We start from the raw sequence: 22,579 nt of genomic DNA on the forward strand, positions 1-22,579 counted from the left end.
TTCTATAAGACTGATGAATCCCTGACATCTACCTCTAAAACCAATAATACATTATATGTTCATTAATTGAACTTAAATAAAATTTTTAAATGTAAAAAAAAGAGGAACTTTCTGTACCATTTTTGAAGCTATTTTGTAAGTCTAAAATTGGTTCACACTAAAAAGTTTAAAAAGTATAGTGACTTTCCAGGTATTTGCATTCAAGGAAGGGAAATTATTCAGTAGGAGGTTATAGAAGAGATTTGAGCCGTAACTGGGAAGCTCCAGTATGTAGCCTTGACAAAAAAAACACCATGAGGTGTTTTTGAGAATGTCAACAAAATTCTTAGTTTAAAAGGTGAATTATAAGATTCCACACAAGCTTTGATCCAATGGTAGCCCCCTTGAATTTTGAGAAAGTCAACAATTAAACTTAGCTGAGTTTTACTTCAGTTCAGCAAATGATACATGTTGTGAGGATTACAAATTTGTTATGAAATAGTTGAAGTGGTTTTACAACAAAACCCCCTTAGCTTCCACTTTCAAGACTTTAAATACTTGAGAATGAATTTGCATTCATGGATGAGCTTTCAGCTGCACTCCAAACAGCCATTCTAAACTATACTAGATAATCTCAGAAAGTGCTTGAACAATTTAAAGCAGGTGGAAATTATACTCTTATGCAAAGAAAGGCATGCATATATGTATATGCATATGCATGCTTTTGCAGCCTGATCCTGTTTTTGTCAAAAATAAAAATATATGCATGGGAAAGAGCCTGAAGTTTTATATGATAAAATGTAAACAGTAGTTAACTTCGGGTGGTTGGAATTGGGTGTTTTTTTTCTTTGCTTATCAGCAATTTCTAAATTTCCTACAATAATTATATTACTTTGTCATCACAAAACAATAAAGGTTATAAATGTGTTTTTTTTTAAAGAAAGCAGTGTAACAGTGAGTAATGAACTAACTGCTCTGACAAATGGATGTAGCTAAATATAAACTATCTATACTCCAGAGAATCATTTGTGTTACTTGAGGCTACAAATAGAAGGTGATAAGTGAATTTTTCTCCTTCGGTCACTTCAGCTAAAAATGTGAAAAACTACTCAGAGAACAGGTTTAAGCATTTGCAGTTATTAAGTTAACAGTGTCACAGGAAACACTAATATTTTTTATGCCTGATTTAATTTTTTAATAGTCTTTTTTTTTTTAATGAAAAGAGAAAATGGGAATGCCTGGGTGCCTCAGTGCCTCAGACGCCTCGGCTTGGGGCCTGATCCTGGAGTCTCGGGATTGAGTCCCTCATTGGGCTCCCTACATGGAGCCTGCTTCTCCCTCTGCCTGTGTCTCTGCCCCTTTCTCTCTCTCTGTGTCTCTCATGAATGAATAAATACTTTAAAAAAAGAGAAAAGAGAAGATGCACTGTTTTTAGGAGAGGTAGGCCCCTCACTTATCCAGATACCACTTTCTGTGGTTTCAGTTACCTGCAGTCAACCACAGTCCAAAAGCAGATAATCCTTCTGAGATACCATCAGAAGGTTAGTGGTAGCCTAACGCTGCATCACAAAGCCTATGTCACTCAACTCACTTCATCTCATCATGTCACATTTTATCATCTCACATCATCACAGGAAGATATTTTGAAATTGAGAGTGACCAAATTCTTACAACTTTGATTACAATGTATTATTGTAATTTTTCTATTTTGGGTTATTATTAATCTCTTACTCTGCCTAATTGATAAATTAGACTGTATCTAGGTATGTTTCTATAGGAAAAAAATATAGTATTTGTAGGGTTCAGTGCTATCTGCAGTTTCAGGGAACCACTGGGTGTCTTGGAACACATTGCCCACAGATAGGGGGACCCTACTGTATTGGAGTATTTTCTTCCAGTCTTATTTTACTTTATGAGGCATATAGTAAATGGAAGGAATTGATTTTGCCCTTCCCTTTAAACTAGTATTTATCTCCTAGTGATTGGATGCTAATGCAGCTGCTTAAATTTTGATGTTTATTTGAACCAACGGGGGCAGGAGGATTCTGATTCTGTAGGTCCGGGTTGAGACTTTTTATTTTTACCAGAATCAGCTAGGGTTTTGTCAGAAATGCAGAATCTTGGAACCCATCTCAGATTTACTCAGTCATGATCTACATTTTAACAAGATCTCCATTTGACTTATTTGCACATTAAAATTTGAGAAGCTCCAATTTAAAGAACCCAGAATAATCTAGTTTGCCTTGGTTTCCACAGTTCTTTATGAAAATTATTTAAAGAAATAATAATATTTAAAAGTTATAGGACCCAGTGTTGCTGTTTCACTCTGATAGCAAACACAACTTTGATTTTTAAAACTATTTTTAGATAGTTAAAACATTTTCCTTAACATGAGAGTAAAATTTCTTTGATGCTCAGGTGACTTTAAAGTTAGTTCTTGTTTGTTTATCCATCCTTATGCTAAGTGGTTTGTGTAGCTAATTCAAATGTAATCACTTCCCCCTGCTTGGTCTCTCATTTGAGAATGATTGTTACAGACTCTATTTTCCTGTATTTTCCTGGCATAGTGGATGACTATTCATCTTTCAGATGCTTTGATGAATGGATTAAAAAAGGGATGGAGTGACATAGTTACAGCACATCTTTGTTTCTGATTTTTTATAATAAATGAGTTTCTAGAGCTTTAAGACAACATATTAAAAGAAAAGAAAATGGAACTCATTGATGGGCTTTGTTTTAGAAGAGAAAACTAGAGTGATTACCCACAAGCCACCAAATTATTTCGTATGCCAAATGTCCTTTATTCACAGATGAAAAAACTTTTAGGTTCTGGAAAATAACGATTTCTTTTCAGGAACAGTCAAATCATGGCTACCAGAGTAAAACTTTGTAACTGAAGAGCTCTGACATTTCTAACTATTTTTTAATGAATACATTTTTTTAAGATTGTATTTATTAATTCATGAGAGACATAGAGACAGAGAGGCAGAGACACAGGCAGAGAGGGAAGCAGGCTCCATGCAGGGAGCCCAACGTGGGACTCGATCCCGGGACCCGAGGATCACACTCTGGGCTGAAGCCAGCGCCAAACCACTGAGCCACCCAGGCTGTCCTTTAATGAACATTTTAATAGCAAACTTCTTGGGATTCTACCTACTAGGGATCCAAAAAGAAGTAATTGTATGGTTAAATTTAACACTGAATTTTAGTTTTACAAGCACTTCCCACTCTGATACATTTTAGTAGATCACAATTAAACCTGCTGAAGCCATTCTACTACTGCCATCTTCTTTACACCTTAACCTTACCTAATGCTTTCACTCCTTCCAGGATTTTCAACAAAATACAATGAGAATTTGTTTACCAACATAAACTCTAATAAAAAAATTAAGCAACATGTTTTGTCAAAATAAAATAAGGATCACTAAATAGATTTTAAATCAAACTTGCTTTTTTTAAGCCTAAGAACAAAGAACACACTATAAATTGTACAGCAATTAAATACAAACTGATAGATTGAGCCTAAATATTTAAAGTACAGTTATGGGAAATCAAAAGAGATAGTATTTTTATAGACTTACTGCAGTGTCTACTGCAGTGTAATGTATCACTTTAAGATACATAGAGCAGAGAAGGTTGTTGGAAGAAAAGGATGATGACATGAAAGTGCTAAGTCACCGTCTCCTCCCATGAAGTATCTGCTGGTGAAGAATAGGTGGCCGGTTAAAACCTGTCTTTGGTCATGGAAAAGTTATAGAAGCTTTTAAGCCCTAAATGTATTTGGGTTACATGTTAACCTTAAAGTCCAGAGGCAGTTTTGCCAAAGGCAAGTCATATCAATAACATCAGCCTATAACTTAAGGATTTCTTACTGCTGCTTGAAAATTTATTATAGTATTTTATTTAATTTCAGTCCCCAAAATATAGATTTTTATCTTTCCTGAATTTTCTCTATTTTATCACTAATCATTTTTTTTTTTACAACCACCATTTTAGGTCAATTTTCTGAACTACTTGTTCTTCACAGATGTTAAAATATTAATACTTAAGCAGATCATTGTAGTTGAAAGGTGTCGATTGATACTTGATCTGGTTTGATCAAAATTTAGTTCTTTCTATATATCATTTGATTTTTTTTATTTATAGAGGTCTGTGGGTAAGTTGTATTTCATTATGCTCAAGGTACAGTATATTATTGTGTAAAGTGTCTGATCCTTTCACAAGTTTCTAGGGTAATTAATTGATTATACTCTCCAAACTATAATCAAGACTTTTAAATGAGGACTATATTTCTGATATTTTAATAATAATTCCCAATGTTTTAACAAAATACATTTAAAAATGGAGTCATTTAAAGTAATGTCAAGTGGGGGAAAAACCAAATCCCAGAAGATTAGGTACAGTATGATGCCATCTTTAGAAAGCTCAAAATAAGCAAAACTAAATAATATGCTGTGTTAGAAATGCATTCACTTGTGATAAAACAATAAAATAAAAAAGCATGAGCAAGATTCAGGATAACTGTAATCCCTAAGGGGTAAGCATGGGGATGGGATAGAGGAGTAGCACACCAAGGTAGTTGCAAGTTATTGGCGTGTGTACATCACGGACACACACACATAAAACATTTCATCATGAGTATTACTTAACAATTCTTAAGTGCAAGAAAACCAGGAGGCTTATATTATTCAGGAACAAATTGATGATGAGACTGTAAGGATTTTCCTCTTAGCTGGGGTACCATTTTGTTCTAAAAATACTGAGCATTGTGTCCAGTCAATAATACATTTTCATATTATCTTGTAATTTGTGGCAAATATTTAGTGATGGTTTTCTGAAATACCTAATCACTAAATAGTATGAATAATTATTTTTAATAATATATTTTGTATATTTTGTTTTATTGTCCAACTTACTTTTTAAACGATATTAAGAGTAGGACTAGTAGTTTTAATTATCACTGAGAATAAAGGAAATCTCAGAGTACTCTGCCCATATTCATACTTGGTGTTATATGGTCATATTTTGATCAATAAATGTAATAGTATTCTTTGCACATATTTTTGGAATTATGACTTTGTTTTGACAAGTGGACTTTGATTTCAATTGAATCTGGCAGAAAACAGCTCATCTTTCTAGTAAATCAGTGGTGTGGGAAGCAAAAGCAATTTTAATTACCAGATATGAGATTTTGGCGTAAAGAACAATCTCATATCAATATTACACTACAGTTTCAATAAAATAAGACGTATCTCTCATCATTCTAGGCAGGCTGAAACCTAGGAGAAAATGGGATGAAATTAAGGTGCAAATTCTTTTCAGTTTTATAAAACATAAAGCCATTCTTCTATCCTTAAAGGGATAGGACATTTAGCAGAGCTTGCAAGGGCTCACTTGGATATATTCTGGAACAGATCTTTTTTTTTTTCCCCCTGCTGAATACTGGAGGGACTAGTTCTATCTAGTATAGTTGCAGCAGGACTACCCTCCTCACCACTAGCTGTATAAATATTTTCCTTTATGGTAAAAAAGAAAACTTCCCTGGGGCACTTGTGAAATACTTTTTTGGGTGGAAGAAGGAAAAATAAAGCATACAAGTTAACTAATTTGAAACAAGTTCTGAGAGGCTAGTCTGAATTTTGACAGATTACTTGAGGTTAAACTAGAAAGCTCTAACCTTCTCAAGAGCCTGTTTAGCTCTGCCAATCCCCAAATATACAGATTTTGACTGGAAAGGTAGAACTTAAAAAACTTAAAAGTCCCTCCAAAGAATACCTTGAAATAAAATTTAATATTATGGAACTTAAAGCAAGTGAAATTAACCTTAGACTTGATTGAATGAAATAAACAACTGATCATTGTTTTTTTTTTTTTCATGCCTATCATATTTGGTCTCATTTTTAATTCGACAGAAAGAACAGCCTTTACTGTACCTGACGAGGAGTCCTTTCTGACTTACTCCTACACCATTCCCAGTCTGAAAGGTCTGGTTTCTGACTCTCCTCATGAGAAAGTCTTCTTTCTGGCCCTTCCAGAAAGGTGGTTTCTTCATAGTTAGCATCATGTCCCGTTTTTTCAGAAAGCAATGGATCAACGCTCTTCTCACCGTGGCAATCCTGCTCAGCCTCGGTCATGTCAGTATTGGTACATTTGTTGATCCCTTTTAGTATGGAGCTGTCCCGGGAGGGTGCAGTGCTGATTTCCACTTTTATGGCATTGAAGATGCTGTGAGTGTCTCTCTGAGAGTCTTTTGTAGTTTTGCATTCAGAATTCATGAGATTGTGATAGGATATAGAATTTTCATCATCATCATAGTAATCTTCATGTGCTATTTTATAAATCCCATAACTCCGTTGGAATGATAGATTGAATTCAAAGCCTCTCCTCTTGGCTACGTAAAAGCAAAAAGCAAAAGGAAAGTTCCGTGGTTAGGAAGGTAGTTATAAACAATAATTGGGTGTACATAGTGAATAAGAATAGGAAAGTGCATCCAAACTGATTACTATGAATTTAAAAACTACCTTCATTTCCTGCCAATTATGCAAAGTAATTAAATCTTATAAATCCAAGGTGTCATCACTCTGGGCCTAACTTTTCTCACATGTACAATGATAGGCTTAAAATATTTACAATTCCAAGAATGCTGCAGTTTTCAGAGAAGTTTTAATGAACAATAATTTAACCATAAATTAGGAAATTCTCACATATATTTAGTTTTAACTTTCTCAGTTTACCAATTATCTATATATTTATTTATTTGGTGATAAAAGATATTGTTTATAAACTACTTTGTTGGAAATTATTGAGGTCTTAATATTATATAAGTTATTCAGCTGACAATATCACCAACAGAAATGACTGTGTTAAATATTTTGATGTATGACACTTCCATTTACATGCTTATAAATGCATACATTAAAAATTAGAAAATGCCACAATATGGTTTTTAAACTTTTTAAAATAGCATATGTATTTCTAATACAAATAAATTTGTAATGAGTTGTAAAAAATAATGAATAGATTTATATTTTTGTGATCTAAAGCACTTTACAGTGTGTCTAAACCTGATTAATACAAGGTGAATTTAGCAGGAATGCATAAAACTCTTTATGGTTTAAACCAAGTGAAATGTAATGCTATTCTAGTAAAGTACTACTAGTTAGTAGATATGGTACAAATTCTTAGTAGAATAACAAGTGAGAATGTGACAGAAAATGATACAATTTTTATGTGTGAATGTAATAAAATATTGGATCATTTTATGTATTAAGGTGGTAGACAAAATGCAATTTAATGTTTTGGTTTTCATCTTTCAAAATACGGCTCTTTTCAAACTATTTTTCTTCTTAGATAGCTGTCATATACCAGATATTTAGCTATCCTTGGTGGAAAAATCTATGAAAAGCTATAAAATTCTATGGGAACAACAGAAAAAATTTGATTCATTTTACAATATATCCTAGTGCCATTCACATGCTGATTATATTACTAAAATTTTCCCACTACTGAAGATTTACAAAGCAATTCCACTAAGTGATAATAGAACTTAGAGGTAGCATTCATTATTTGAGTGTTTAAAACATTCATTGTTTGAGCCACAACGCAAACAAGAATTTCTGTCCAGAGAAAATGGAAAAGTAGAAACATAGTTAATATTTTAAAATATACTCTTATGTATAGTTCTACTTACTTTTTTTCTACTAATATGTCCAGTAAAATTAAATTGGGATTTTTAACTTACTTAAACAGTGTGAAAGTTGAAGGAACTAAAAGGATGTATTAATTATGGATGGGTTTCCCTTTTCTCTAAAAAAGATACGAAGTGGCAAATCGTCAGTTCAAAGACAGTAGGCAAACAAAAACACATAAATCCCACCTTTAACATATAACAATAAAATTGATGTTTCCAACTATGTACCTTATTAGCTGTATGTTATAATTATGAAATATGTAAAGCAAAGGTGAGTAATGTTTTCGAAGTAGTGTGCATACTGTCAATGGAGAATCTCCATGTCATGAAGTGGAAGAGGTAGTTTGAGTTAGGCTCTGAGGGGGAAGCGCAATTATGACGCACACCATGCAGAAGCAGGAGACTCCAGGGCTAAGTTATGCACTTGGGTCTTGTCGTTTAACGGGCAACAACCCTACATAATAAAAGGCTTATTGATTCTCCTTTACAGTTGAGAAAACTGAGGCTGGTAGAAGAAACCTACTTAAGATTACTTAACTGGTAAAGGGTTTTGAATTTAAAAGCCAACTGATTCTAGAATTGGAGTTACCAACCTGTATGTGAAATTGTTTTACTGCTAATTAGACGCATGAGAGAACTAAAGGTAAATTTCTGACTAAGGTAATTAATGGAGATAATAGGTCATAACAGTGTAACAGTTGACAATGTTTGACTAATAACTTACCAGAAACTTAAAGACTGTCAGAACACAATCGGGATCTTTTGAAGTCTATACGATAGTATACTTCAAAAAAAAAATGTAATCTTGTATTTGTTCTGAAAAGCTAAACCCTGGACCAAACATGAATCAGCTTTAGTCTTTTGCTTTTAACCATATCTTGCTATTTGCATTTTTAGACATAAGTAATTATATCAGCTTACAAAAATAAATAATTCTTCAGAATGATACCTAGCAGATACTTTGATTTTGTTTAAAATAAAGACTGAATACCTGATTTCATAGAAAATATTTAACTGTTTAATTAAAAAAGGAAACATCATTTCATGTAAACAAAATGATTGTGAAAGCCACATCTATCCCATATGTCTTCCACCTGAGACCTCTGTGTTAAAATCATTTTTTTAACACCTTTGTTTTGAGACACTAGTAATACAGGCTTATGTTAGAAACAGGAGAGAATTATTAATCTGCAAAGTATTTCCCATTACTGACATGCATTTTTTTTTATTGCATGTCTCTCCATTTCCATTCACTAAAGCTGAAATGTAGAATTATATTTACATCTGCAAAATGAACCTATAGCAGATATGAATTAGGAAGCTTCCTTGCTTCTGGAGTTCACTGACAAAGAATGTAAAAGGGGGAATCTTAGTTTGTTAAGGAGAAAAAGCTGAAATGTAAAACTGGAGCCATATTCCCAAAGAATCAAGGCATTTGGTTAGGCACTTGCCTATTTGAGGATGATCATTTTTGGGATTTTGCAATTTTGTTCTCGTGTCATCCTAGCAATAGGAAAATATATGATGGGTTCTCAGACAATGAAAACATATCATTCTTGTTCTCAGAATTTCCCTGTGGGGAGACCTGGGATCATAAAAGAGAATGGAACCATTTGGACCACAGGCATTTTAAAGTAATGTTTCTCACAATGTTCGATTCTTAAAGCTATGTGTCTTTGTATAAACCTACACGTTTCAGGGAATTTATTCCTTGAAATTTTAAACAGAAATAAGAGGGATGGTAAATTTGGAGGAAAAATATTATTTTGCTCTTGAAAAGGCGTGGTTTTATTTTCAAACATCGTATATTAATGTAATGATTGATTGTTCCAGCCTGCCGTAGGCTCTTCTGTCCTGTACAGTACAAGATTGAATTACTTCCTAGACCATTTGCGGTGATAGGTCTGTTGCGTTGTTTTGTTTTCAGCTCTGATATAGGTGTCCCCTACTTCTTAAAATGACTCCCTATGTATGTCACTTCCCTAAGACTTTTCATTTTCTCTGACATTGGACTTTCATCGTCTCTCTCACAACTTTAAATACTATAAGACAATGCTGGTTCACTAATGTAGTAGTCAAATGTTAACATTTGATAGAATGTTAAAGCTTCCAGGCTCGTAAATGATTTTTATGTATGTTCTATGGGGCTCAAGGGGATTTATTACTAATTTTCTGTGTCACTGTTGCTCCACATATTAATCTCCAGAATCACATAATTGTTATATAAGTTCCATAGTTATTTTGTTTTAAAGACCTAGATGAATTTGGCATCTATTAAAAAAAAAACAAACAAAACTTTACGGTGTCCTTAAAACTAAAGAAATCTTCTGGTCACTTGAAAAGTTATCTAGACATATTAAATTTTAAATGTAACTAATACATGGAAAATGACCAGTTCATGATTAATTGATGTTTATAAAATAACCCTGTTGTAGAATTGATTGCAGAATATACTTTAATATTCTCCAGTTTCTGTATCTCTGAAATAGTCTGAGATGAACTATTTTTGTTTACCTTTTTTTCTCTCTGTTAAAGAGTGATATATTTGCTTATTCTGACCAAAGGATAATAAATGGAACAGTAATTCAGCAGACATTCATGCATTTTTCAGTTTATTAAATGGTAGACCATCCTATCTTTTGTCTGGAATGACAAACGAATATCCTTTTTCTTCCTGGCACAGTCAAAATAAAGGGTCATTCTTCAACTGTTCCCGCCTCAGTATGAGAACAATCACACTCTAGAGAGTTTCATAATTGACCCCACTCCCATTCTAGGTATACTCTTTAGAACATAATTTTTGTTCTTGTTTTTGTTGTTTGTTTGTAATTAGCATGGCTATATTCATACATGAACATACATAGACAAATCTGTCACATTTTCCCTTCTTGAAACTGAGAATTTTTTTGTGTTTTCTGAAAGCAGAGCCATACACTTATAAAAGTTACTTTTTGTCTTTTTTTTTTCCTTCAGATTTTAAGTAATCTCTCTACCCTCCATGTGGGGCTAATATTCAAGATCCTGAGATCAAGAGTCATGTGCTCTACCAACTGGGCCAGCCAGATGCCCTTTAAAATTTTTGAACTGTTTTGAGGCACTCTCCTTTGAAAACTTTCTAAAAACCCTGGAAGAATACGAGAAGGAAAAGTATAAAAATTCTGTTCCATTAAATAATAATGGGCTGTCATATAATGTGTTTTTAACACCTCAAAGAGTTAATCTCTTTTCAGATGCAGGCTTCTCATATGTAGACTTGGGAAAGGAATCTATTTTCTACTCTGGGCTAAGAACTAAGGTGGATGGAGATGACTTCTAAGGGCCTTGTTGACTTCATGCTGTGCTGAATAAATTCTTTCTTTTCTTCCCCCAAAATAATTATTCAATGCCCTAGCACTTTACAGAGTTGTTTTAAACCTGCCTCCTTTAAAACTTATCTCAGCACTGTGCTAAGAATTGTTTCACATTACAATTTCTTGACTTTATTTACCATTTCCATCTGTCCTTGGATTCGTCATTCACTACTCAGGCGACTTCTCAACAGCCCACTTTTCTGTGTTTGACTGTATGCTTATTGCTCCCAACCTCCACGCTGTCAAGGACTTACTTTTTTCCCCATCCGATGCCACTGTATAGGCGTCCTGCTTACAGTTGATGATGCAGCCACAGGGCAAGTGGGTCCAGCGTTTGGACAAGACAAACACTGGGGTTACAGTGGTGGCCAGCAGGGTGAGTAGAAAGCTGAGCGTCTCGAAGGGAGGGCTCTGAAACCCCAGCACGTGCTGAACCATCATGTGAATCTGCAAAGGCAAAGAGCTTCAGACCTATCCCAGGATAAAATTTTCCACTTTGCCAAGTCTTTCCCCCAAGCATGCTGCCCCAGCCCTCTTCTCCAGGCTCCCTTCCTGCTTGAGAGCCAGAAGCTCTGTTTTGGTGGTGGACCACTGGGATCCCTTGGGTTTAGCCGGGATGATTTAGACCACAGGATGGTTTCTGCCCCCTGGGTGCCAGGTCTGTGCCCCCTGCTGCCCCAGGTCTCGGCAGGGAAACACACTTTGGGGACACTACGAGGAAAAGAGGCAGACGAACTGGACGCCTGCACCTGGTCCTCCAGATGGCCTTTGTCACATCCCTGAGCCCTCACCTCCCCCCGTCCCCAGCCTGCTTGTCACAGCAGGGCGCCACCTTCCTATACCAACACTGGGCTCCCTCCTGAAGGCTTGAACAGAAACCCCTGTTTGGTCCCTCTCTTCCCTTCCTACTTCAGGTCACGCCTCTCCAATCTCCCCCCCTGGCTGAGGATGGGCGGCGTCCTTACTCGGCAGGAACGGAGTGGAGAAAAAGGCAGGACCGGGGTGGGAGGGGGGGAACGACTTTTACTACCTCCCCTCTTTGCTGAATATTCCCAGATATTGCCAGGAGAGAGGAGAACACCCCCGGCCACCACCACGATGGATGAGGGGAAGCCCGTGTCCCGCGCCCCGAAGCGCTCCGTGCCTCCCATCACCTCCTCCTCCTCCACCACGACCCCTCCCCAGTTTCGGAGCCAGAAGCCTTGGGCGCAAGGGCTGCGCGGCCCGGCGGGAGCTGCCTTCCTGCAGGTGCGTCTCCAGGAGCGCGCGAGCCGCAGGTGGAAGGGGACCGGGCTGCGCGCCTCCTGGGGCCTCCCGCATCCCGGCCCGGCCCCGCCCGCGCCCTGGGCACGCCCCCGCGCGCCGCAGCCGCTGCACCTTTACCATCATGGGCAGCCAGAGGAGGGCTTTGGTCAGCGCTAGGATCAGAGAGAAGCGCCTCTGCGCCACGCTCGCCGGGAAGCTCCCGGGGCCGCAGGGGGCCCCCCGGTTCGCGCGCGCGCAGGCTCCGGGCAGCGCGGCGTGGGGGCCCTGGGAGCGCGCCCCGGGGCACCGCGGCGCCGAGCCCGCAGCATCCTCCGCGCACCGGCCCGGAGGGGTCCCGGGCGCCGAGGCTCCGCGGGAGATGCGCTGGTAGCTGGCGTGCAGCCTGGGCGGCTCCTCCGAGCACAGCAGCTGCTGGGCGAGCGGCACCGAGAGGCCGGCGAGCAGCGCCAAGGCCGAGGAGTACACGACGAGGGGCAGCAGCACGTAGGAGCTGGAGCAGTCGGCCAGGCAGCCCCAGGCCGTGCGCACGAAGGCGCCCCAGCCGCACAGCGGCAGCGCGGACAGCCCCAGGCTGGCGGCCCACACCGTCAGCACCACGGCCAGCACCTGGCCGCACCTGCGGGAGGCCGCCCCGCGCCCCGCCGCCCGGTGCACCCAGGAGAAGTTGTAGGACACCAGGAGGGCCGCCTTCAGGCTGCTCGAGAGGCCCTGGCACAGGTACAGCAGGGCAGAGGCGGCACACAGAGGCCGCGAGGACGCAGGGACCTCGCTCGGCCACTGCAAGAACATGAAGATGGTCACGGACAGGACGCCCAGGAGATCGTCCCCGGCCCAGGAGGCCACGAGCATGGACACGACCGTCCGGTTCCGCATCCTCAGCAGGGACACCAGCGAGTAGATGCTGCCCGCCAGGGCCGCGACAGTCATCAGGCATGTCAGGCAGAAGAGGTAGATATTCAGAGTCCTGGGCGCACCTGAAAGGTCCGTCGAATCACCACCTTCTTCCCACGGGCTAGAGTCGTTTGCTGACAAGTTACTGGAAGATCCAGACATTGTCTTGGGCTAAGAGTCAATCCCCCCTTTCAGCGGGTCTGTGACTGTGGTCAGAAGAAAGCATGATTGTCCGATGCAAACCAGATCTCATTCTCCCCCACCAAGTTCCCCTCTAGATGTCCCCCCATCAGTTCAGCAGAAAATGATGAGGCGCATCTCCTTTAGATAGGACTCAACCCGTTTTTAAAAAACTGAGTTCCGTGTAAAGCATTCAGCAAGAAACTTTTCGACACTCCGATTAAAAACAAGCAAGCCAGAAACTTGCTCCTGAAACCATTAAGTTTCTGGCATAAAAGGAAAAAACAAACAAACAAACAAACAAAAAAACCCCAAAAAACAAAACAAAAACTCCTCGGGTAGACTGAAAAACAATGATGTCTGGCTCCTTTTGTGTCCTTCTTATGGAGCAAAGCAGCTTGTAGCTTGAGGTAATCAAACTCTATTCACTTTTTTTAAGAGCAGGAAGGCGATGCATTTGGTTCCAGAGCTGGATTCAAAGGCTGGGAGATTATCAGGTAGGTTTCAGCTTTGCAGGTTCAGAGAGAGACACGTGCAAAAAGGAGAGAGACAGAGAGACTGAGGCTGAGCACAGCTCCCCGTCGAACCGCTGTGTTCTTCAATCAGCCTGTGATCCTCGGAGCTGCAGGAAGGAGGAGTCAACTCCAAGCAGGAGAGAAGCAGGAACAAAAGGGAGGGGAGTTCAGTGTATGAGCAAAATGATGTACATCTTCTCAGCCTGCCTCATGCAAGGCAAGAAACAATGTCCTTGCTGAGCCTTCCTTTGTGGTTTTGACATATAAAACTAGCCCAGATACTTGCTCAGACTTGATGTGAATGACAAATACCATCTTTGAGAGGTCCAAGCTACTACGCTAAGAGATTTTCATTTTATTCTTATCTAGACCTCTCTGATTCATAATGCTTCAGAGGAAGAATAGCCTCAGAGCCAGTTTTAAAAGAATAGAATGTACCAGCTTTGTTTTTTTTTTTTAATATATATTATACTTAATGTCACAATGGTCTTCATTACACTAAAGGAATTTTTGCAGAATCTTCGGGCAGAAGCTTCCATACTAGCTTCAGGCACGTAACTATTTTCTATCAATGTCGTCCGGTAAGCAAGCTGCCATTTGAATAAGTCATGTTTTCCAGCTGATAAAGTCCGATGACTGTGTGTAGGGTGTAAAGGGCGATGACCCCACAAAAGCATTTTTGACCAGAGTATTTGCAGTGGGGCATACAGTAACTGCATCTCTGACCTCACCAAAAACTTGTCAGCTTTGCAAGATGAGTGACTTAGCAAAGAAGTTGCAGCAACTTCTGTGGTTCTGTTAGTGGAGTCAGGTATTTGAGCCCGACCACTAAAAGGAGGCCAGACCCAAAACCAAAGGCAGAGGAGAGGCTTAATTGGGGCCACAGCTTCAGCTGAGGGGTGACACACCATCAATCTAGCCTCCCCGAGGTCCTAGAGAGGCCCTCATATAGAAAGTCCCCTCTCAAGTAGTGTCCCCAACCAATATACTAAGGAGGGAAAGGAAGAAAAATAAGGGCCTCCTCCAGATTGTTTGGAGGAGACTCACCCCGATTGGTTGATACTGGCAGGCAACTCAGACAGCTAGTCTGTGTTTTTTGGAGCCTGGGTGGGGGTGGGGGTGGGGGTGGGGGGGGCTCGGTTTTTAAATCTGGCTTGGATGCGGATCCTCATGCCAGTTTTGCTCTCTAAGAGAAACAGTTTAACAACAATAGCCAACAGAAAGTGCCCCAAGTGCATAATGCTTTTCCCTTAGGGCTTGATCCCCAACTGTCTCAGTTCAGGTCAGGGATCTCCCTGAACGCTTTAGGGTAGCATTCCTCCTTGGCTCGGCCTGGAGAGCTGAGGGTTCCCCACCCCTCACTCACCCCCACCCTCCCTGTACAGAGCTGGGGTCCGAAGGAAAGCAGGGAAGGAGAAGCTGATATGGTAATGACCTAAGTGGATGGGCGCGGTGATAGAACTCTGATCATTCCTTTCATTTTAGAGGTAACTGGAGCTATGAATTAAACCCGAATCTGCTCGTGTGGGAAGTGACGGTGTTCGTCGTTGCCCCCCAGACCCTCAGTAAACACAGTAGGCACTTTGCTTACCTTCACATGTTGTTTTATGTCCCCTTCTCTCTGCAAATGGAAACAAGACCCGCCTGTTGCAGCTAGCTGAGCACTCCAGTCCTCCCTACTGATATGTTATAGACCCTGCAGTGCAGGTCTTGCAGTTAGAAGAGTCTGGGGATAACTTCATGTTAAAATAATGTGGCTTCAGAAAGCACAAAATGATAAGCAGGACTTTTCTTTTTAAAATCCTTTTCAAAGTTCTGCGTATGCTCTTCTGTATGTTTTTCTGAGACCTATTCCTCCCTCCTGTCAGCAAAAATACTACTTTCTTTTTTTTTAAGGATTTTATTATTTATTCATGATAATACACAGAGAGGAGACAGAGAGAAAGAGGCAGAGGCACAGGCGGAGGGAAGAAGCAGGCTGCATTGCAGGGAGCCCGACATGGGACTCAATCCCGGGGTCTCCAGGGTCACGCCTGGGATGAAGGCAGGTGCTAAACCGCTGAGCCACCCGGGCTGCCCAAAATACTACTTTTCAATGTGGCATTTAATCTTGGATTTTCTGTTGAGTTGGACAATAAGTATGACCGTTAAAATACAAAGAGTAGAAAATGACAATAGCTGTTGCAGTACCGTTTGAGGCCTGGAGACATTTCCTCTATCATTACCATCGGTTTGGGGTTTTCCATTCAATACAAATTTGAAAAAGAGGCACCTAACCACCCTGTCGCCCTGGTCTCTAGAATATGACAGAAGAGGCAGGAATGTTAGCACACCCGCAAAGGTTGGAGGTAGAATGGCAGCCAGTATGGAGCTGGGAACGATAGCTGAATGTGGACTTCACACCCTGCCGTTGCTGGCTGCGTAATCTGGGGCAAAAATCACTATACCTCCTCTCCTGTTTCCATGTCTGTCTCCACATCTATAAAATAAGGGAGCTCGACTGAAGTATCTTTAGGTCCTTTCAAGTTCTAAAATTAGATGATACAATTTTAAAACCAGGTTAACTTTATCTCAATTTTCTTTTCTACCTACTTCACAATAATCAATACTGTCATAAAATAAAAGGAAGAAGCCTAAAGACCTGATGCTTGGATTCGCCATCCCTGCCCTTGCCATCGTGGAATGGAGGCCCTTACTAATATGAAGATGGTGTAAGAGTCAGGCAGCCTGGAATGTTGGGCAGACTGGAGGACTGTGGCTGCCCTGGAGAGCCTTGTATGAGTGTGAAGTAAAATTTATTGTGTGAGTCAGTTGATTTGGGGTATTGATTTTTTACTAGGATATAATGCCTCATCCTAATATGGTTAGGTATACTCTTGCCCCCACACAGTTAGGAAGTGGTGGAGTCGGATTTAAAAATCATAATCTGGCTTTGCATTCTGACTCACTACAGACATACATTTTTGAATTAGCCCCTCTTAGCATCTCATGCTTGTGAATACTTCCAATGGATATTATTATCATAGACTTGTTTCTCAGAAAGAACGTTTGAAATGTTTCATTTTTCCGAATGTTGATTTATTAACAACATTTTACCAAGCTTTATGTTTTATAATATATATTATATATGCATATATATATATACATGCATTTCTTGAACGTTGTAAGCCCTCCCCTTAGTCATGATCTCATGTTCTTTACAATATCCTCTGGAGTTAAAAAAAAAAAATTAAAAACTCACTCAATACTTTTCAAATAACCAGTATAACTTTTAGTAGGCCGGAAAGAAAGTTCTAAGAGGTTCCTTTGTGCCTTAAAAAAATTTACTCCGTTCCTATGAGTAAACCTCCTTCCCCTGCCTCACTTACAATAAAGCCTTAGTCTTCAGTTATTTAAAATTCTGTCTTCAGGGCACCTGGGTTGCTCAGTGGATAAGCATCTGCCATCAGCTCAGGGTGTGATCCTGGGTCCTGAGATCCAGTCCTGCACTGGGCTCCCTGCATAGAGGTTTAGGTACTTACAGCAAGTATCCAGATTAATTAATTAATCAATTAAGCATTGGACTCTTGGTTTTGGCTCAGGTCATGATCTTATGGATCATGAGATGGAGCAGGGATGTCTCCCTCACCACCCCCTACCCCCACCCCAGCTCTGCCTTGGGCCCTGCATTCAGCCGAGGAGTCTGCTTGAGATTCCTTCCCTCTGCCCCTCCCCCCACTCACTCTTGCACTCTCTCTCTCTAAAATAAATAAATAAAGCTTTAAAAATACATACAAATAATATTTGACTACTCTGAACGTGGTAACTATAAACCTTCATTCATTCACTCCACATCTGTTTGATGTCTAAAGGTCAGTGTGCATTATGTTTTCTGCCCTTGTGAAGCTTATGATCCAGTCATTTTTCATACTATCTTCTTCCTTAGACTGCCTTCTGCTTAACCTCTGCTTAACCTTTCATTCCGAGAGATTCAATACAATAAATATTTAATGGTTAGGATTAGAATGTGCTTCTGTACAACAAATTGAACAAGCCTTAAATGCAGGAAGTAATGCAGGGGAACCCCTGTACCTCGTTTCCCCATAGTCGATTTGAGCTGCATGGTCTCAATTTCAAATGTTGAAATTGTTTCAACATTTCGGTATCTCAAGGATAGAATAATATCCTGAGCTAAGTACTATCACTATGAGTGATATACAGAGGAATTCTGATATTAACTTTTAGTTTCTTTTCAGTAGGGAGTAGATGAAAATGTATAAGCAGCCATGAGGTTAGTTCTTGGTTCTGGTCTGGTCCAGATTTCTTTTCATCTTGAATTAGTTATTGTTAGTCTGATCCTCATTTTTATGTGACCACCCCTCCCCTTCCCCCGCCACCATTACTCCTGTTCCACACCAGTGTGTGCTGGGACATTGCTTCCTTATTCCTTATTAGACTTTCTTAGTATTTTCAGAAACTTTTCAGTCTCTGTATCTATAAATGCTCAAGGTTTTCTTTAAGTACCTAAACCTCATTGACCGTGTTCTCAAAAATGGTTGCTCTTTACAGTCCTTCGTGAAATGAATGCCACTCATTTCCTTAGGAATGGCTCCTCTGTGCTCAGTACTGTGGCTTTGCTTTCTCACCTGAGCACTCTGCCCTATAGGAGCATCACTGTCTCGCCTTGAGACAATATCTGTGGCACGGTAAAGGGAAATATATTTTATCTAGTATTTCTTGGCAGGAAGGGTATTTTCCTTACTGATGTCTCAGGTTACTTCATTAAGTAAAGAGAATGATTTTGAAAGATTTCTTGGTTTATTTTAAAGGTTGGCAAGCTAGGGTCTGCCTTTATAAGTAATGTTTTAAGGGACTATAACAACACCCATTCATTTAAGTCTTCCTGTGCTTACTTTTAAGCTACAACAACAGAGTTGAGCCCTGAGTAATTGTGACAGAGACTGTGCAGTCCACAAAGCCAGAAATACGTATATCTGGCCTTTAACAGAAAAAAGTTGTCAATACTTGGTTTATCTAAAAGAGCATTTTAATGCAAACTAATCTCAAATTGGTAAAATGTTTAGTTCATTTGTGAGAGCACATCCATATCTTATGTATTCTAATACACATAATATATATGACATTATATAATAAATTATATATTTATATGTAAATTATATGTAATTAGTAATAATAACAATGGCTAACATTTATATAGTTCTTATAGTGTGCTGGACATTCTTCAGAGTTATTTACATGTATTAATCAATTTCACAATTCTCTGATGTATTAGTTTTAGCACCATTTTCCAGACATAGGAACCGATTCATAGAGAATAAATAACCCACCTGAAGTCACACTGCTGGTAAGTGAAAGGGTTAGTTTTTGAACGCTGGTAAACCAGAGACAGAACCCTGACTTACAGAGGCAGGACTGTAGGTACTTTATTTTTCTGCCTTATTCTCTAGATTTCTTCCTTTAACAAACATCCTGTGAGCTCCAATAAATCAGAGGGATTGCTGGGAAGACAACATCCTGAGGCAACATTTCTGAGGTCCTAACTCAGTAAATAGAATAATGCAGATGGCCTCCTGTTGTTTCTTTTCATTTAGTATCATTGAGCTCCAAGGGTTTTAAAGAAATTATTTCAGTAGCTCTTACTTCCCAAAGGAGTAGTGAAGTTTTATCCAAACTCTACAACTGAGGAGTTAGAGCATGCAAGCAAAATCACGTATTCAAGATGTTACTCTAATTCAGTGACTGAAATACAAATCGACCTTCTTTCTTTTCCTCATCTGTCATTTTCGAAAAGACAGAGGTGTCTCTGGGCTGTTTCTGGGTGTAATCGAATGGAAAGTTTATTTATGAAGGACATATAAAATCTTGAATGAAAGACAGACATGATATGGGCTTAAAAATAATAATCCTACAGAGGTGAAAAGTGGTATCGATTCCCTGGTCACTGCGGTTGAGAAGCTGGAATCCAACAACCTGGATGTGATTTCTAACTCTCATCAGGCTTGTTTTGAATCTTTCAACAAGCCACTTAATCTTGTCTCTGGCTCAACTCCTCTATCTTCATAGACAGAATATAATACCTATCCTGAAGAACTTTAAAGGTTCAGATGAAAAGCATCATAAGAGCTTAGAATAAATAATGATGAGTCTCTGGTATGCTTATCTTCATAACTGACAGTTATCCTCAAAACATCACCAGCTCCGGGCTCTCTGGTAGATGACAATGAAGGGGAAACAGTTGTGATGAGGCATTTACCTCCTTCCTTTCCTTCCATATCCAATACATAGTCAGAACCAACAGACGCTCTGCATGTTATACCATTTCCCATTTGATGCTCAAATTAAAATGTGCAATGAAGAGACGCCTGGGTGGCTCAGTGGTTGAGCGTCTGTCTTTGGCTCAGGTCATGATCCCGGGATCCTGTGATCGAATCCCGCATCAGGTTCCCATCAAGAAGTCTGCTTCTCCCTCTGCCTGTGTCTTTGCCTCTCTCTGTGTCTCTCATGATTAAATAAATAAAATCTTAAAAAATAAATAAATAAAATTAAATGTGCAAAGAAAAGAGGGTAGAGGGCAGCCCGGTGGCTCAGTGGTTTAGTGCCACCTTTAGCCCAGGGCCTGATCCTGGAGACCCGGAATCGAGTCCCATGTCAGGCTCCTGCATGGAGCCTGCTTCTCCCTCTGCCTGTGTCTGTGCCTCTCTCTCTCTCTCTCTCTGTCTCTCTCTCTGCATCTCTCATGAATAAGATCTTTAAATAAAATCTTTAAAAAAAAAAAGAAAAAAGAAAAGAGGGAAGAAAAAAGGAGTGTGTGTGTGAGGCAGTGGGATGGGGATTATAGTAGACCTGAGGTATCTAGGCTGATACATTGGGGTCCTGGTGATGGCAGGTATTGGGGTTGGAAGAATATGGCCAATCTAGCAAGCTCAGGGGTCGGAGATACAGACAAATTGATAGACATAGATTCTATATTTTAAAATTTATTTGTTCATCATCCTTTCGAGATGAAACCCATTAAATCAGACTTGAAAATGGATTAGATACAGTTGTGAAGTGATGGCAGAAAAAAAAAAACAAATAAAACAAAAGAAAGCTATGTTCTCACTGTACAAAAGTTAATTCTATTAGCAGTTTCTTGTGTACACACAAATGGAATATATACATATGTAGTCCTACTTACATCTTTGGTGTTTTTTTCATGGATCAAACCACCTTGGAGATCACTTCATATCAGTATTTCATTCCTACTACTTAACTGTTTTGTATTTGACTATATGAATGAGCTCTAATTAATTAGTTCCTTATAGAAGAATATGTAAGTTTTTTTCCAGATTGTTTTGCTCTAAAAATAATATTGAATGAACATCCTTGTACATATATCAAAGCAAAGCATCTTTTTATAAGTACATATACAAGGTAAATCCCTAACACCGGAATTGCTGGGACAAAGTCACTTTAAATTTTGACAGATTTGACTATGTGCCTACCAAGAAGTTGCACCAATAACAGTTTCATAACCCAAATATTATATAGATCACCTGTTTTTCTCACATTCTCACCAGTACTGAGCATTATGAAAAAAAATTTTTTTTGGTCAGTGTGCTAGGTTAAAAATTATGGATTTACAAGTGCCTGTTGTCTATAAAGGAAATACATTTATATGGTCAGATATTTGTTCTGAATTTGTCAATTACATTTGATCTTGTTTATATTAATTTTTATTTTTTTAAAAGATTATTTTATTTAGGTTACTGAACTTGGAAGATTATTCATTAATGAGAAAGAGCTCAAGGAAAAAGAAGGAGACTGGGTCGTATAGAGGCAAGTAAGCAATGGAACTACTGATAAAGTTGAAAGTAGTGTTATCCAGAAAAATGCCAGAATATGGTGGCCTGTTGTATTTAATCATTTGCAGAACGTAAAGGGTGGGAATTTCTCAACCATTACTGTTTTCTTGGAACAAAGGGCTCAGATAAAGTTCAACATTGTCGTGTTCCCCTTTTGTTCAAAATAAATTTTGTCGCTGAACAACTTAGAGGTAATCAAAGACTTCATGAGTGGAGAGAAGCAGGATCTAAGAAATCATCTCTTGTCTCTGAAGGGTACTTGTTAATCTATTTATATATTTTTAAAGAAGTTTTTACTCTGAAGGTGAATTATTAATATTTTCATTTGTGTCACAAAATACATGAAAAGTATTTTTGAAGTATTTTTATTTTATTTAAAATAAATTTTGTCATTTTTTTGTACAAGTATGGAAGCACTTTTTGCATTTATATTTTTACTTGTTGAATATATTTGGGACAAGGATTTAGGAAGGGATTCTGCTTGATTTTTATTTCCCAGGTAACTATCCAGTTGCTCCAACATAGTTTTATATAATTTATCTTTTCCCAACGTGTTTGATATGACACCTTTAATATACAGATATAATTTCCCATATGAATTATATCTATTATATCTTTTTATTTTAAAAAAATTTATTTATTTACTCACGAGAGACACAGAGAGACAGAGAGAGCAGAAACACAGGCAGAGGGAGAAGCAGGCTCCATGCAGGGAGGCTGACATGGGACTCGATCCCAGGTCTCCAGGATCAGGCCCTGGGCTGAAGGCAGTGCTAAACTGCTGAGCCACCCGGGCCACCCTTATACCTTTTCCTAATCCTCTATTCACAGATTATTTCCTGTTGATTTCTTTCCAATAAAATA

General features: G+C 39.1%; 1 protein-coding gene across 4 annotated transcripts in view; it reads right to left on the bottom strand.

Moving 5' to 3' along the window:
• GPR149 (G protein-coupled receptor 149) overlaps positions 1-13,416 on the bottom strand; it is a 64,775-nt gene extending 51,359 nt beyond the window's left edge. For 2 of the 4 annotated variants that reach the window (XM_025987802.2, XM_072727201.1), the window contains exons 1-3: positions 12,403-13,416; positions 11,274-11,466; positions 5,913-6,370 (exon numbers count right to left, since the gene is read on the bottom strand). In XM_025987802.2, coding sequence (XP_025843587.1) covers positions 5,913-6,370; positions 11,274-11,466; positions 12,403-13,338 — 1,587 coding nt within the window. In that variant the 5' untranslated portion in view covers positions 13,339-13,416. Of the gene's footprint in view, positions 1-5,912; positions 6,371-11,273; positions 11,467-12,396 lie in introns of all 4 variants that reach the window. The other 2 variants (XM_025987801.2, XM_072727200.1) reach the window with 1 other exon arrangement.
• Between the last annotated feature and the right edge of the window lie 9,163 nt (positions 13,417-22,579).

The sequence above is a fragment of the Vulpes vulpes genome, chromosome 11, assembly GCF_048418805.1.
Source record: "Vulpes vulpes isolate BD-2025 chromosome 11, VulVul3, whole genome shotgun sequence".
Taxonomy (NCBI): Eukaryota; Metazoa; Chordata; class Mammalia; order Carnivora; family Canidae; genus Vulpes; species Vulpes vulpes.